The sequence below is a fragment of the Peromyscus leucopus genome, chromosome 1 (assembly GCF_004664715.2).
Source record: "Peromyscus leucopus breed LL Stock chromosome 1, UCI_PerLeu_2.1, whole genome shotgun sequence".
Lineage (NCBI taxonomy): Eukaryota > Metazoa > Chordata > Mammalia > Rodentia > Cricetidae > Peromyscus > Peromyscus leucopus.
The window spans coordinates 185,019,258-185,036,709 of record NC_051063.1 but is presented as its reverse complement, the minus strand read 5'-3'; the positions used below and the strand labels follow the sequence as shown (position 1 = coordinate 185,036,709).

At 41.8% G+C, this 17,452-nt stretch overlaps 1 protein-coding gene across 6 annotated transcripts in view; it reads right to left on the bottom strand.

Annotated features, from left to right (window-relative positions):
- Positions 1-17,452, bottom strand: part of LOC114687921 (leukocyte immunoglobulin-like receptor subfamily A member 3) — a 62,314-nt gene that overhangs the window by 23,517 nt on the left and 21,345 nt on the right. For 4 of the 6 annotated variants that reach the window (XM_037202157.1, XM_037202158.1, XM_037202161.1 and 1 more), the window contains exons 1-6: positions 10,321-10,461; positions 10,045-10,080; positions 8,473-8,748; positions 6,805-7,092; positions 1,991-2,275; positions 314-601 (exon numbers count right to left, since the gene is read on the bottom strand). In XM_037202157.1, the coding sequence (XP_037058052.1) occupies positions 314-601; positions 1,991-2,275; positions 6,805-7,092; positions 8,473-8,748; positions 10,045-10,080; positions 10,321-10,429 (1,282 nt within the window). In that variant the 5' untranslated portion in view covers positions 10,430-10,461. Of the gene's footprint in view, positions 1-313; positions 602-1,990; positions 2,276-6,804; positions 7,093-8,472; positions 8,749-10,044; positions 10,081-10,320; positions 10,462-17,452 lie in introns of those variants that run through there. The other 2 variants (XM_037202162.1, XM_037202160.1) reach the window with 2 other exon arrangements.

Genomic DNA, 17,452 nt, shown 5'->3' with positions numbered 1-17,452 from the left:
CAATTCAGAAAGCAACATTGGAGGACAACAGTCAACAATCACGTGGAACACCATCTTTCAGGAAGGTTCTCATTATGGATAGGTAAGGACTTCTAGTCCCCAGATGAATATTCTTGTATCTACCCCAAAATAATATAATTAACACGTAATATTCAGAGTCCATAGTGCAATGGAGCAATTCCAGTCAGAATAGCAGTGTGGTGTGCAACACACAGCACACAGGAGACATGCAGTGGAATTAGCATATCTCACATGGCATCCCTTGAGGACTCTCTAAGCACAGAGATAAGGAACAAGAACCAGACCTACTTACCTGGGATTGAAAACTCAAGGGGGTCACTAGGCAGTGACCACAAGTAGGAATTCTGTTTGTAAGAGCCAAAGCATCTGTAGGTCCTCAGGTGCTCCAGGCTCACATGGGAGATGAGGAATGTCTTGTGGTCCTGCCGTGAGCAGTTCTGGGGAAAGGAAGCATTTCCACCTCTGCAGAGGATGAAGATATTAAAGGAACCATGTATGTGGCAGTGGAGAGTTGCATTGATTTCTGAGAATCCCTGAGGTCCTGAATCAACAGTAAGAGATGGCTTCTCCTTATAAACACCTGGAAGAAAAAGACTCTGATGGTAGTTGCTTGTGGTGACACATTCCTTTAATCTGAACACTTCATAGGCAGAGGCAGGTGGATTGTTGTGAGTTTAAATTAACCTGCTCTATATCGAGGTTTCAAGGCCAGGCTGAGATACATGATGAGACCCTGTCTCAAAAAAAATTACAAAAAGAACCTTGTCTTAGTTAGGACTTCTGTTGATGTGATGAAAAAACATGACCAAAAGCAAGTTGGGGAGGAAAGGGTTTATTTGGCTTACACTTCAGCATTACTGTTCATCACTGATAGAAGTCGGGACAGGAACACAAGCAGGACAGGATGCTAGAGGCAGGAGCTGATGCAGAGGCCATGGACAGATGCTGCTAACTGACTTGCATCCCCTGGCTTGATCAGCCTGCTTTCTTATAGAACCCAACATCAGCCCGTAATGGCACAACCCATCTTGAGCTGGGCCCTACCCCAATGATCACTACTTGAGAAAATGCCTTGCAGCTGTGTCTCATGAAGGCATTTCTTCAACTGAGTCTCCTTCCTCTCTGATGACTCTAACTTGTAACAATGGACACAAGTTGACCCTAAACTTGACCCTAAACTAGCCAGTACAACTCTGTTATTTAAAACATGATGAAAATAAGCCTACATTTCAGAGTCTGACCAGAGAGAAGAAAAGATGGAGATGAATGGAAACATCCATTGGCAATCTATAGGGACCACAAAACATGATTTATCATTTTCCATGAACCAGGACAATAGAGAGGCTCTATGTATATACAGAAGGCTGCTGTCATCTCCCATGAACTCCATCCTTTAGGAGATATAATTACTGTTCCTAAGGGAAACTACAACAGGGTCAGCATAGAGGGAGGGTCACAAATCAAAACGGAGGGTCTGAGGATGAATCTTGGTCAAGTTCTTGCCTAATATACACAATGCCCGGGGGTCTATAATCATCACCATATGAATGATGTCATTGTACAGGTCAATCATGACAGTACTAGGAGACTAGAAGCAGAGGGGCCATAAGTACAAGATTTGTTTGAATACACATCAAGATCAAGGCCAGACTGGGATACTTGAGAACCTGTCTCCAAAACTGCCAAGAAAAATGGAAATTGAAAAGGAAAGGATGAAATGAGAGAAGAGAAAGAGAGTGGTGGGGGAGGGTAGGGAAGGGGAGAGGAGAAAAGAGAAAGAAAGGAGAGGAGAGGGAAGGGGAGGTGAAGAGAGAAGGGGAGGGGGTATAAAAGAGATGAAAGGAGAGGGAAGAGATCCAAATATGGGAGCAGAGATACAGGGCAGGGCCGGGGATGGGGCAAATGTGGTTCAGTGAGGTAGGCATCAGAGACTGAGTCTGAAGGACAGTGAGCTTGGGCAGTTACTCACCTGTCACCACCAGCTCCAGTTTGTCACTAATTTGTGGCGATTCACCTCCCTTGGAGTAGTCACAGTAGTAAATCCCAGCACTGCCTTGTGTCATATTCTGCAGACTGAATTCAAACACCTCCTGGGCTCCCTGTGCAATACGATCAAACCACTTTCCATCGAGTACAAAATGCTTTAGACGCACACGAGTCATTCCTGGAGGAGTCCTGCAGAAGATGGTCACAGCACTGCCTGTGGAAATCACAGCTCCTGGAACTGCCCAGATGGAAGGCTGGGGTGGATGCCCTGGAGAGACACAGGAAAAAATTGCTAGTCACCTGAAGAAAGGAAAGCCAGGTTCCCAAGGAGCTATAGAGTAGCTCCCACAACAATTACTAACCAAGAAAATGCCCCACAGACATGCCCACAGGCCAATATGGTGGGGGCAATTACTCAGTTGATGTTCCTTCTTCCCAGAGGACTCTAGTTTGTGCCATGTTGAAAGAAAACTAACCAGCACACCTCCAGAGAGAAGTCTCACTGTTTTCACAATTGATCTTCAGACATAGTTCTGACATAGTGACTGTGTGTCTGTGTGTCTGTATGTGTGCGCATGTTTGTATTTGTATGAGTTGAAACTAAGAAGGGGATCATGAGAAAAATAGAACTCAAGATAGGTAGGAAATTGAAAGTGTAATGAGATGACGTAACAGGAAAGCAGCAATGGGAACTATCCTGGGGAGAAAAAACAGCAATAATAATAACACATGTGGCTGTGAACAGAGATCTGAGTGCTGAGATTAAAAAAGTGTGTGCACCATCACACTTGGCCTGAAATTTTAATTTAAAAGTTAATTGAGACAGTCAGTCATGGCACATGACTTTAATGCCAGCACTTGAGAGACAGAGGCAGAGGCAGGTGGATCTCTGTGAGTTTGAGGCCAGCCTGGGCTACAGAGTGAGTTCCAGGACAGCCATGGTTACACAGAGAAACCCTGTCTCAAAAAACCAAAACAAAAACCACATGATTAAAAAGAAAGAAGACAAAAGGCTGGTGAGATGGCTCAGTAGATAAGCATACTTGCTTATACTTGTAGCTTGAGGATCTGAGTTCAAATCTCCAGCATCCACACACATACAAGCATACATGGAAGCATGGCTGTACATACTTGTAACACTGGGGAGTCCGGACAGAAGAGTCTCAAGAGCCCAGTGGTCAGTCAGCTGAACCAAATCAGCAAGTTTCAGGTTAGGTGATAGATCCTATCTCAGGGAAATATGGTGGAGGGTGGGAGAGGAAGACACTTGGACACCCTGCTCCTGCCTCCTCATGTGTACATACACACCCACACCCTTGTGTACATGCACACACACAAACCACACACCACTCACATTGTGGTTTAAATGTGAAAGAAGGGAAAAGCAGAAGTGGGAAGAACTATGGGAGGAAGGAAAACAGTTGACCGCAGAGAAGGAACACGGAAGAGGGAAGAGGGGGAGGGAAACCGTGAGAACCAAGAAGAACGGCACATGTGGAAAGGTGCTTGAGGAAAATACTTTCTGTGCCCTTGTAGATGTAACAGTCTTATTAAATAAGAAACACAGAGTCAAACACAGAGTTAAAAGCCCAAGAGGTCTGAGCAGTAGCTAAGAGCTGAGACTAAAACCACCTTCTTACACTTCGCTGCCACTGCCGTCCTTCCCCTGAGAAAGAGACCTGCTTCCTGTGTGTCTGTCTTTTTATTGACTTTCTGTTCTGCCTTCTCATTGGTTGTAAACCCAACCACATGACCTCCTCATCACTGCCTGTCTGTACAGACCTCCAGGTTTCTATGGTTGGTATTGAGATTAAAGGCGTGTGTCTCCATGCTGGCTATGTCCTTGAACACAAAACTCTGCCTGCCATGTGATCAGATTAAAGGCGTGTGCCACCACCGCCCTGCTTCTGCTATGGCTTGCTATTATTTCTGACCCCCAGGCAACTTTATTTATTAACATACAAATAAAATCACATTTCAGCACAAATAAAATATCACTATATGTTCTAATCAAAAAACTCATGACATTAAAAAGAAAATGCACTTGTGTTGGTGGTTGGCAGGATGTACCTGGGAGACAAGCTTCTGGCATGTCAGTGAGGGGTAGTCCAGATTCAGGTCATCTCTGGCCCTGCCTGTGAGAGACCAGACTGATTAGATTCACTGAGGTGGGAGCACCCACCCTAAAAGTGAGAAGCACCATTCTCAGGGCTTGGGTCACTGCATGAAAAAAGGAGAACGGTAGCTGAGCTCAGGCAGCCTCAGCCTCTGCTGATGCCATGTGACCACCTGCCTCAAATTCCTGCCACCATGCCTTCCCACCATGATGGATGCACCTCGAGTCCCTCAAACTGCAATAAAGTAAACCGTGACTTCCTTAAGTTGCTTTAGTCACGTGTTTCACTGCATCAATAAAAAGACTATACTATACTGTACTATACTGTACTGTACTATAGTATACTATACTGTACTGTACTATACTATACTATACTGTACTATACTGTACTATACTGTACTGTACTGTACTATACTGTACTGTACTGTACTATTCTATACTGTACTGTACTGTACTATACTATGCTATACTATACTGTACTATACTATACTATACTGTACTATACTATACTGTACTGTACTATACTGTACTGTACTGTACTATACTATACTATTCTGTACTATACTATACTATACTAGATCAGATGGCTATACAGAGAATGGGGATTTATTCAGACAGAAAGATAAACTGATATAATTTACAAGAACATGAAAATGTCTCATATTGAGCAAAAAAAAAATCAGGCTCAAATAGTGTATGTTTTGTCTCCTATATGAAATCGGTATACATATATGTTTGTGTGTCTGTCTGTCAGGATTTGTGTCTGTATATAGATATATGTATGTGTGTATATACATCTATATAATATACATATTCATCACATAAGAATAGAAAGGACTTATGTGAGGAGGATGTGGGGATGCTTTCCAGTCTGGAGTTTGTTGAGATGTGTGATAAATGTGTGCAAAGATAAATTTCAAATATCCCATTGGATATATAGTTCTGAAGATCATAGAGGATTTCTCAGCTGCAGCAGTAAAATTAAAATCCATCATCAAATGTTGCATAGAAATGGACGTCTAAGTATGAGCAGACCCCACCAACACTCCTGTATGCCACCTGCTCACATAAAAGCTCATCATGTGTCATCCCATTTTCTACTCTACAGGGGATTTCTTTCCCCTGCCTCCTCATGTCCATCTTCCCATCTTTAACCCATGCACACTTGATGTTTTCTATCCCAAGTTTTCTATCTCAACTATGTTCCCAACTGGAAGTTCCATGGCCCTGTGCCCTTTGTTCCCCACACCTGAAACATGTCCCAACTCTTAAAACCCCAAGACATCCCTAAGGACCAGAAGTTCTAAGATAGAAAGAAATAAGTCCCCTCCATCAAGAAATCTGGCACTGCTGTTTCAGAGTTCTCTTGTGTTAATGTTTCCTGCATTCTCCACTGGACTGATGGCTGTTCAGAGGGGGCACTCTGATGACAAAGGCTGGTGGGACAGATAAGAGTAGTACTCATCCCTCACCAAGGAAACTTCATGACACGACAGATGAAGACCGTTACACATCACATCACATCACATCATCACATCACATCATCACATCACATCACATCACATCACATCACATCATCACATCACATCACATCATCACATCACATCACATCATCACATCATCACATCACATCACATCATCACATCACATCACATCACATCATCACATCACATACACCACTACAAACACAACAAACCAAAATGCAGAGTTGTGCAGCTCAGATGCAATGGCTGCATCTACAAAACAACCCCTACATTGTGATAGAGGGGGAGGAAAGATTGTAAGAAGCAAAGCATGAGGGAGTTTGTTATGAGACTGTGTCTCCTACTAATGTCAGAGGCAACACACATAAAGTTTCGCCAACATGATTGCTTAAACATGAGCTGGACAAGGACAACAAAACAGACATGTGAAAGTGGATGGGAGAAAGACAATGGGGCCTCGACCCTACATAAATAACTACAGGGAACTAGGAATCCTGAGAGTGGGAGAAATGGTCTTCCCCAGGGAGGAGAACACCAGTAGGTTATCCAATGCAAATGGTCAGCTCTGAAAACACACAACATTATACAGACTAAGGAGGGTATGTTAGAAATATATAAATGGATATACATATACATATACATATATTCATGTAGCAAAAATTAATGTAAAAGGAGCCATGGATTTGAAAGAGAACAAGGGGTTACATGGGACGGTTTAAAGGAAGAAAAAGGAGGAATGAAATGACATATTATATCATAATCTAAAAGGTAAAAGAAAAAACAGATGATCTCTTGAAATCTAAAAAATCACCTTCAATGGAGAAACTAGGAGATACATTCCAATTGTTCTGTCCTGTTGGATAGTGATATATTTGTCACACACACAACTCAGAAAGCAACATTGGAGGACACAGTCAGCAATCAAGTGGAACACCATCTTTCAGGAAGGTTCTCATTATGGATAGGTAAGGACTTCTATTCCCCAGATGAATATTCTTGTATCTACCCCAAAATAATATAATTAACACATAATGTTCAGAGTCCATAGTGCAAATGGAGCAATTCCAGTCAGAATAGCAGTGTGGTGTGCAACACACAGCACACAGGAGACATGCAGTGGAATTGGCATATCTCACATGGCATCCCTTGAGGACTCTCTAAGCACAGAGATAAGGAACAAGAACCAGACGTACTTACCTGGGATTGAAAACTCAAGGGGGTCACTAGGCAGTGACCACAAGTAGGAATTTTGTTTGTAAGAGCCAAAGCATCTGTAGGTCCTCAGGTGCTCCAGGCTCACATGAGAGATGAGGAAGGTGTTGTGGTCCTGCCGTGAACAGTTCTGAGGAAAGGAAGCATTTCCACATCTGCAGAGGATGAAGATATTAAAGGAACCATGTATGTGGCAGTTGAGAATTGCATTGATTTCTGAGAATCCCTGAAGTCCTGAATCAACAGTAAGAGATGGCTTCTCCTTATAAACACCTGGAAGAAAAAGTTCCTGCTATTAGTGGCTTGTGGTGGCACATTCCTTTAATCTGAATACTTCATAGGCAGAGGCAGGTGGATTGTTGTGAGTTTTAAAACAACCTGCTCTATATTGAGGTTTCAAGTTCAGACAGAGTTACATGGTGAGACCCTGTCTCAAAAAGTTTACAAAAAGACCCTTGTCTTAGTTAGGGCTTATGTTGCTGTGATGAAAGACCATTACCAAAAAGCAAGTTGGGGAGCAAATGTTTTATTTGGATTCCCCTTCACCATTACTATTCATCACCAAAGGAAGTCAGGACAGGATCTCAAACAGGGCAGGATCCTGGAGGTAGGAGCAGATGCAGAAGCCATGGCGTGGTGCTGCTTACTGACTTACTGGCTTCCCATGGCTTGCTTAGCCTGCATTCTCATAGAACCCAGGACCACCAGCCCAGTAATGGCACCACCCACCATGTACTAGGCCCTCCCCCATGATAGCTACCTGAGAAAATTTCTTACAACTGGATCTTATGGAGGCATTTCCTCAACTGAGTCTCCTTCATCTCTGATGACTCTAACTTGTGTCAAGTTGACACCAAACCAGACAGTGCAGCCCTGTTGTTTAAAACATGATGAAAGTTAAGCCTACAACTCACAGAGTCTGACCAGAGAGAAGAAAAGATGAAGAGGAAAGGAGACTCATGCATTGCCAATCTATACAGATCACAAAGTATGTTTGAATTATTCCATGAACAAAGACCATAGAGACCATCTATGTATGACAGGAGGCTGCTGTCAGTTTCCATGAACTCCAGCCCTTAAGGGCTATAATCACCATTCTGGAGGGAGCCTAGAACAAGGTCAGCACAGAGGGAGGGTCATAAAGCAAAAACAGAGGGTCTGGGGATGAATCATAGATGGTGGAATTCTTCCCTAATATACACAGTTCCCTGTGCTCTATGCATATCACCATATGAATGGTGTCATTGTCTAGGTCAACAATGCTAGTACTAGGAGAGTAGAAGCAGAGGGAACATAAATTCAAGATTATGTTTGGATACACAGCAAGTTCAAGGCCGTACTGAAATGTTTGAGAACCTGTCACAAAAAAAAATCAAGAAAAATGGAAATTGAAAAGGAAAGGATTAAATGAGAGGAAAGGAGAGGAGAGGAGAGGAGAGGAGAGGAGAGGAGAGGAGAGGAGAGGAGAGAGAGGAGAGGAGAGGAGAGGAGAGGAGAGGAGAGGAGAGGAGAGAGAGGAGAGGAGAGTAAGGGAAGAGATCCAAATATGGGAGCAGAGACACAGGGCAGGGCCTGTGATGGGGCAAATGTGGTTCAGTGAGGTAGGCATCAGAGACTGAGTCTGAAGGACAGTGTGCTTGAGCAGTTACTCACCTGTCACCACCAGCTCCAGTTTGTCACTAACTTGGGACCATTTACTTCCATCGTAGTATTCACAGTGGTAAACCCCTGCATTCCTGTATATCATATTCTTCAGACTGAACTCACACACTTCCTGGTCTCCCTGTAGGGTACAATCAAACCACTCTTTATCATTGATTAGACGCACAGTAGTCACTCCTGGAGGAGTCCTGCAGAAGATGGTCACAGCACTGCCTGTGGAAATCACAGATCCTGGAACTGCCCAGATGGAAGGCTGGGGTGGTGGCCCTGGAGAGACACAGGAAAAGAGAGCTAGTCATCTGATGTCAGGAGGGCCAGGTTCCCAAGGAGCTATAGAGTAGCTCCCACAACAATTACTAATCAAGAAAATGCCCCACAGACATGCCCACAGGCCAATATGGTGGGGGCAATTCCTCAGTTGATGTTTCTTCTTCCCAGAGGACTCTAGCTTGTACCATGTTGAAAGAAAACTAACCAGCACACCTCCAGAGAGAAGTCTCACTGTTTTCACATTTGATATTGTGCCACAGTTCCAGAGGCCTAATCATCTTTACTGTTCCCAAACAGTGTGAGAATAACTTTCAGAGGAGGAGTGCAATAAGAGGGGGTGAATGGGAGGTTGGGGTGGGAATGGGAGGAGAGAAGGGAGGGGAAACTGTGATTGGTATGTACAATAAATGAAAAAAATGTTAATTAAATAGAAATTTTAAATGTGATATTCTTTTTAAAAAAAATAATAACTCTCATAGTTTAGTGCTATCAGTGCCTTCTATCATCTCCCACCAGGCCAGAAATGAACCCTGCGGGTAGCTATTCTTATCACCCAGCCTTCCCATTTCCCTGGAATGAAATCCCATTAAATCACTGACCTATAGTCAGACAGTGGTGGCGCAGGTCTTTAATCCCAGCACTCTGGAGGCAGAGGCAGGCAGATCTCTGTGAATTTATAGCCAGCCTGGTCTACAGAGCAAGATCCAGGACAGGCTCCAAAGCTACAGAGAAATCCCATCTCAAAAAAAAAAATAGTCACTGACCTATGTCTTACTTTCTCTCCTGATTCCATATAAAACTCAAAATCTACACCCACCTCTAATATCACACAAAACTGGGAGCCTCTGGAAACAAAGGAATCCCACCTGTACTGCACCCACACAGACAGCATTTACTTGGGCTCTGTACCATGAATGATGTGTCTCCCCAGAGGCAGAACTCAGTAAGAAAGCCAGACACAGCCCAGGTGAGAAGAGATGGGAAGAAAAAGAAAACAAACTTGAAAGCAAATGTCTGTATCCTTCGGAGGAAACATGTGTGTGACTGTCACCTCCTCTGTGCCCTTTGTTTCCATACCCTTTGAGCCAGATCTCATGTGGGCATTACTGGAGCACAGTCAAGAATCCCCACCCCAAAGATGGCTACAATAGTAAGGATGAATCATTAAGTAAGTGTGCTAGTGGCTGCCAATGAAAATTCCATCTCAGGATCTACTCAAGAGACTTCAAGCTCCTCCCATGCTATTCCCAGCCAAACTCAGTTTCCCATGGCTAATACAAAGAACAGACTCACCATATTGTGCCCAAATCTTCTGTGCCATTAAAAACCCTGAAAATAAAACAAAAGATCTGATAAGAGAAGTCTGTCCTATTATACACTGATTCCAAGTCCAGAGCTCAGATCAAAAGACCAAAGAAAGATAGACAGGCTGAGGCCATGGAAGACTCCTCTAATGCACCAGGCCAGGTCTTCATAGGGAAATTTCTATGAGAAGATCCTAGGTTAAAAATCTAGGATTCTGTATTCATTACCACTCTGACTAAAAATAATGACACCTGTCTCACTTACCAAGTCCAAGAAGAGCAGCTCTAAGGCCCATGGCAGTGCCTCGTGCCAGATCTCCACATAAACAGCAAACAGAACTGGTGATACAGTCTGCACAGCAGGACACACCCATGGGATAGACCAGACTGAAACCCGGAACCCCTGTCAAGGATGAAGACATCCAGTACAAAACAGAAAAAGGATATGCTCTTGCTCAAGACTTGTCTCTGACAACTCAATTCTATACCACAGCTCTGGGCTAGGCAATGCTTCCTCCATATACTTCCTGTAGTGGCTTTAAATTCTCAAAGATGTTGTGGGGAGGAGTGATGCTGATTCCTGCTGAACCCAAATCCTATGTAAGAGATTTGTGGCCAGTGTTTCAGAGAAAACAGTGAGATGCACCCAGAAAACACTGAGCCCAAATGCAGAATCTACTAGAACAGTTGGATTTTTCTGGATGGACACAGGCAGACATCAAATCTGACAACATGGAAGATGGGAGGGGAGGACCAGGGAAGATGCTGAGAACCAAGGCTTCTGTAGTATGTGGATGCTCTCAGTAAATTCCCCTGACCATCTAACTACATAACCAAGTGTCTACAACTGACTGACAATACAAAAATAAGTTCTCAGGAGAAGAAATATACTTGCTTAAGATATATTTTCAAAATTATTCACCATCGTTAGCCATAACAGAAATTCAAATTAAAACCACTCTGGAATTTCATCTTACTCTAGTCAAAATGGCTGATTAAGAAAACAAAAGTCATTCCATGGGAAGACATAGGCCTAACAGAAAAGGGTAACAGCCCCAAACCTAGCACATAGCCCCAAACTAAACCACAAGCCATGCCTGCCAGAAAATCAAGTAGACTGCAATACACATTCTCCTCTCTCTCTTCCTCCATTTCCAGTCCCCCAGTCTCATCCCCAGCTCTACAGCAAAACATGCTTGGCAGGCCCCTTCACATATCCCCCTTCTAACCACCCTCTGCCCACTCATTGCTTTATTACAGACATCACCCAGACGGTGTCCCCTGCTAACCCAAGGGCATATTCTCCCAGAGCAATAACTAGGCTGCAGGCAGACCCACACCTCTCCTAGTACTCCTGAGATCCTATCCCCCCAGTTTTATCCTAAGCCCCATGGAAGGAAACCTACTGTGGTCTTCTCCCTTTCCTCTCTGACCCATCCCTAAGGACCTGCTCCAACAAACTTCCTTCCCCCAACTCATCCCATTATCCCAGCCTTCAACACCAGCAGGTCTTCCCTGTGAAGATAACCACTGAGCAGGCCAGGAAAAGAGGTAACACACAGCCATCACACTCTCCAAAATACAGAGGGAAAAAGAAACTAAGGAACAAAACACACACCCAACAAAGACAACCCAGAAATCAGCACCTAGACCATAATCACCCTAAACCTAGTTGCTTACACACTAGTGTAAAAACACACCAGCCAGGTGATGGTGGCACTCATCTTTAATCCAAGCTCTCATGATGCAGAGCCAGGTGCATCTCTGTGTTTGAGGCCAGCCTGGTCTACAGAGCAAGATCGAGGACAGGCACCAAAACTACACAGAGAAACTCTGTCTCAAAACAAACAAACAAACAAACAAAAACACCAGTCAGGACAATATGTCCCCGCTAAGTCCAGCTATCCTACCACAGTAGGCCCTGAAGTCCAACACAGCTAAAGCACAAGAAAAAGACCTTTAGAGAACAACTTTAGGAAGGTGATAGAAGACTTTAAAGAGGAAATGAATGAATCCCTTAAAGACCTTCAGGGAAACACAAACAAAATTGGAGTAAATGAATAAATCTCTTAAAGAAAACTAGAAACAAAAACAGCTGAAGGAAGCAAATAAAGCTGTCCAAGACCTAAAAATGAAATAGAAGCAATAAAAAAACACAAACAAATGGAATCCCGGAAATGAAAAAATTCAGGAATGTGAGCAGGAACTACAGAGACAAGCTTTACCAACAGAATACAAGAGATGGAAGAGAACATCTCAGGCACTGAAGACAAGAGAGAAGAAGTGGATATGTCAGTCAAAAACAATGTGAAATCTAAAAATCCATGACACAAAACATCCAGGAAATCTGGGATGCTATGAAAAGACCAAACCTATGAATAATAAGATGCGAGGAAGGAGAAGAATCTCAGATCAAAGGCACAGAAAATATTTTTAATAAAATCATAGAAGACATTTCCTAACCGAAAGGAGGAGATGTCTATAAAGTACAATAAACATACACAACAGCAAATATATTGGACCAGAAAAGGACCTCACCACATTATAACCAAGACACTACACATTCAGAACAAAGGCCAGTAAAAGATACAAGTGAGAAAGCTCAAGTAATATATAAAGGAAGACCTATTAGAATTATACCCGACTTCCTCATGGAGACGCTAAAAGCTAGAAGGGCCTAGACAGATGTCTTACAGATTCTAAGAGACCAGGAATGTCATCACAGACAACTATACCCAGCATAACTTTCAATCACTGTATATGGAGAAAATGAAATATTTCATGATAAATTCAAATTTAATATCTATCTACAAATCCAGCCTTATAGAAAGTGCTAGAAAAAAAACTCCAACCTTAGGAGGTTTACTACATCTATGAAAACACAAGAAATAAATATTCTCACACCAGCAAAACCAAAGGAGACAGACAGAGGGAGAGAGAAGAATTGCCCAATTCATTTTGTAAGGACACAGTTAACCTGATACCCAAAGCACATACATACTCAACAAAGAAAGAATTGTAAGACAATTTCCCTTATGAAATAGATGCAAAAATACTCAATGAATTACCTACAAACAGAATCCAACATCACATCAAGAAGATCATTCATTCATCATGACCAAGTCAGCTTAATCCCAAAGATACAGAGATGGCTGAATATATGAAAAACAGTAATTACAATCCAACAATAAACACACCTTAAGAAAAAATGACATTATCATCTCCTTAGATGCTAAAAAATTCTTTTCTTTCAGAAAAATCTGACACCTCTTCATGATAAAATTCTTAGAGAGATTAGGGATACAAGGGACATAAATAAACATAATAAAGGCAATTTACAGAAGGCCTATAGACAACATCAAATGAAATGGAGAGAAACTCAATGCAGTTTCACTAAAACCAGGAACAAGAAAAGCCTGTCCACTTTCTCCATATCTATTGAATAAAGTACTTGAAGTTTAAGCTAGAGCATCAAAGGGAACCAAATTGGAAAGGAAGAAGTCAAAGAATCACATTTTTAAAAATTCCACAGAACTCCTAAAACTGCTAAATGCTTTCAGTAAAGTAGCTGGATGAAAGATTAACTCAAACATAATCAGTAGCTATGCTTCACATAAATGACAAATGGACTGAGAAAGAAATCAGGGAAATGATTCCTAACACAATAGTTTCAAATATTACAAAATATTTTGGGGAGAGGGGGTAACTCTAACCAAGCAAGTGAAAAACTTATATGACAAAAACGTCAAGTCTTTGAAGAAAGAAAATGAAGATTATATCAGATTATGTAAAGAACTCCTATGATCATGAATCGGTAGGATTAACATAATCATAATGGCCATTTTACCAAAAGCAATCTACAGATACAGTACAATCCTCATTAAAATCCCAACATAATTCTTTACAGACTTTGAAAGGATGATTCTCAACTTCATATGAAAAAAAAACAGGATGGCTAAAACAAACCTGAACAATAAAAGAACTGCTCAAGGTATTACCATCCCCAATTTCAAACTGTACTCCGAGCTATATTAATAAGAACCATATGATATTGGCATGAAAACATAAAGATTGATCAATGGAATTGAAACAAAGGACAATATGTTAAGTTCACACACCTATGGACACCTGATTTTTTATAAAGACACAAAAAACATATAATGTAAATAAGAAAGCAACTTCAATAAATGGTGCTGCTCTAGATGGATGTCACCATGTAGAAAAATTCACATTGTAAATATGGATCTAATACTTACCACTCTGTGCAATACTCAAGTCCAAGTGGACCAAAGACCTCAACATAAACCCAGATACACTGAACCTGATAGAAGAGAAAGTGGAAAATAGCTTTGAATGCATAGGCACTGGAGATGACTTCCTGAACAGAACACTGGTAACACAGGTACTAAGGTCAATTATTAATAAGTGGACACATGGATCTCCCTGGGAAGGTGAAATCAAATAGATTTTGGGATGGAGGGGGATGGCTGGGAACAGAAGCAGAATGGATCAATCATCATCAGAGGGGCTTCATTCAACAGCACATGGGAGCAGGTGCAGAGACCCACAGTCTAAATTGAAGGTCTCCATTGGGTCCTTCATCTCAGAGCTTGGAGAACCCTGAGAAAGAGGGGAAGGAATGATTATAGGAGTCAGAGGGCGTGAAGGACACCAGAACACAGCCCACTGTATAAACTAAGCTGGGTTCAGCTGTGTTCACAGAAATTGAAGCATCAAGCTTGGGGCCTGTAAGGGTCTGCACCAGGTCCTCTGCATTATGTTGTGTGTGTTAGCTTGGTGTTTTTGTGGGACTCCTAACAATGGGAGCAGGTCTGTCTCTGACTTTTTTGCTCTTCGTACTCTTTCCTCCTATGGTGTTACCTTGATATAAGTGCTTTTGCTTTGTATTGTTCTATCTTGTTTTTTTCTTTCTTTTATTTTATTTTATTTTACAATACCATTCAGTTCTACATATCAGCCACGGGTTCTCCTGTTCCCCCCCCCTTCTCCCCAGCCCACTCCCCATTCCCACCTCCTCCAGGGCAAAGCCTCCCCCCAGGACTGAGATCAACCTGATAGACTCAGTCCAAACAGGTCCAGTCCCCTCCTCCCAGACTGAGCCAAGCGTCCCTGTATAAGTCCCAGGTTTCAAACAGCCAACTCATGCAATGAGCACAGGACTCAGTCCCACTGCCTAGTTGCCTCCCAAACAGATCAAGCCAATCAACTGTCTCACCTATTCAGAGGGCCTGACCCAGCTGGGGGCCCCCTCAGCCATTGGTTCATAGTTCATGTGTTTCCATTCGTTTGGCTATTTTTTTTTCAGTAATTGAGTAAAACTGAAATCTATTATAAGCCACATTCGTCCTAGGGACCTCCATGCTATATATATAGCCTTCATGGTTCTATGGGTTGTGGTCTGATTGTTCTTTATTTTATATCTAGAATCTACTTATGAGTACATACCATGACTGTCTTCTGGGTTTGGGTTACCTAACTCAGGATGATTTTTTCTAGTTCCATCCATTTGCCTGCAAATTTCATGCTTTCATTGTTTTTCTCTGCTGAGTAGTACTCCATTGTGTATATGTACCACATTTTTTTCATCCATTCTTCCGTTGATGGGCATCTATTTCCAGGTTCTGGCTATTACAAATAGTGCTGCTATGAACATAACTGAGCATGTATCTTTATGGTATGAATCAGCATTCCTTGGGTATATGCCCAAGAGTGGGATGGCTGGGTCTTGAGGTAGTTCAATTCCTAATTTTCTGAGAAACCGCCATACTAATTTCCACAGTGGTTGTACAAGTTTACATTCCCACCAACAGTGGAAAAGTGTTCCCTTTGCTCCACATCCTCTCCAACATTGACTGTCCTTGGTGTTTTTGATCGTAGCCATTCTGACAGGTGTAAGGTGGTATCTCAGAGTCGTTTTGATTTGCATTACTCTGATGATTAAGGATGTTGAGCATTTCTTTAAGTGTCTTTCAGCCATTTGTGATTCTTGTTTTGTAAATTCTCTGTTTAGCTCTTTAGCCCATTTTTTAATTGGACTGTTCAGTATTTTGATGTCTAGTTTCTTGAGTTTTTTATATACTGTGGAGATCAATCCTCTGTCAGATGTGGAGTTTGTGAAGATCTTTTCCCATTTTGTTGGCTGTCTTTTTGTCTTATTGACTGTGTCTTTTGCCCTGCAAAAGCTTCTCAATTTCCAGAGGTCCCATTTATTAATTGTTGTGCTCAGGGTCTGTGCTGTTGGTGTTTTATTTAGGAAATGGTCTCCAATGCCAATGCATTCAAGAGTGCTTCCTACTTTCTTTTCTATTAAGTTTAGTGTAACTGGATTTATGTTCAAGTCTTTGATCCACTTGGACTTGAGTTTTGTGCATGGTGACAGATATGGATCTATTTGTAATCTTTTACATATTGAGATCCAGTTATGCCAGCACCATTTGTTGAAGATACTGTCTTTTTTCCATTGTATAGTTTTGGCTCCTTTGTCAAAAACCAGGTGTTCATATGTGCATGGATTAATGTCAGGGTCTTCAATTCGATTCCATTGGTCCGTATGTCGGTTTTTATACCAGTACCAAGCTGTTTTTATTACTATAGCTCTATAGTAGAGTTTGAGGTCAGGATGGTGATGCCTCCAAGGGTTGCTTTATCATATAGGATTCTTTTAGCTATCCTGGGTCTCTTGTTTTTCCATATGAAGTTGAGTATTTTTCTTTCCAAGTCTGTGAAGAATTGTGTTGGGATTTTGATGGGGATTGCATTGAATCTGTAGATTGCTTTTGGTAAGATTGCCATTTTTACTATGTTAATCCTACCTATCCATGAGCATGGGAGATCCTTCCATTTTCTGATATCTTCTTCAATTTCTTTCTTTAGAGATTTAAAGTTCTTATCAAAAAGGTCCTTCACTTGTTTAGTTAGTGTTATCCCATGGTATTTTATATTATTTGTGGCTATTGTAAAGGGTGATGTTTCTCTGACTTCTTTCTCAGCCCTTTTATCATTTGTGTATAGGAGGGCTAATGATTTTTTTGAGTTGATCTTGTATCCTGCCACTTTACTGAAGGAGTTTATCAGCTGTAGGAGTTCCCTGGTAGAGTTTTTGGGGTCACTTATGTATACTATCATATCATCTGCAAACAGTGAAAGTTTGACTTCTTCTTTTCCAATTTGTATCGCTTTGATCTCCTTTTGTTGTCTTATTGCTCTAGCTAGAACTTCTAGTACTATATTGAATAAATATGGGGAGAGTGGACAGCCTTGTCTTGTTCCTGAATTTAGTGGTATCGCTTTGAGTTTCTCTCCGTTTAATTTGATGTTTGCTGTTGGCTTGCTATAAATTGCTTTTATTATGTTAGAAATGTTCCTTGTATTCGTGA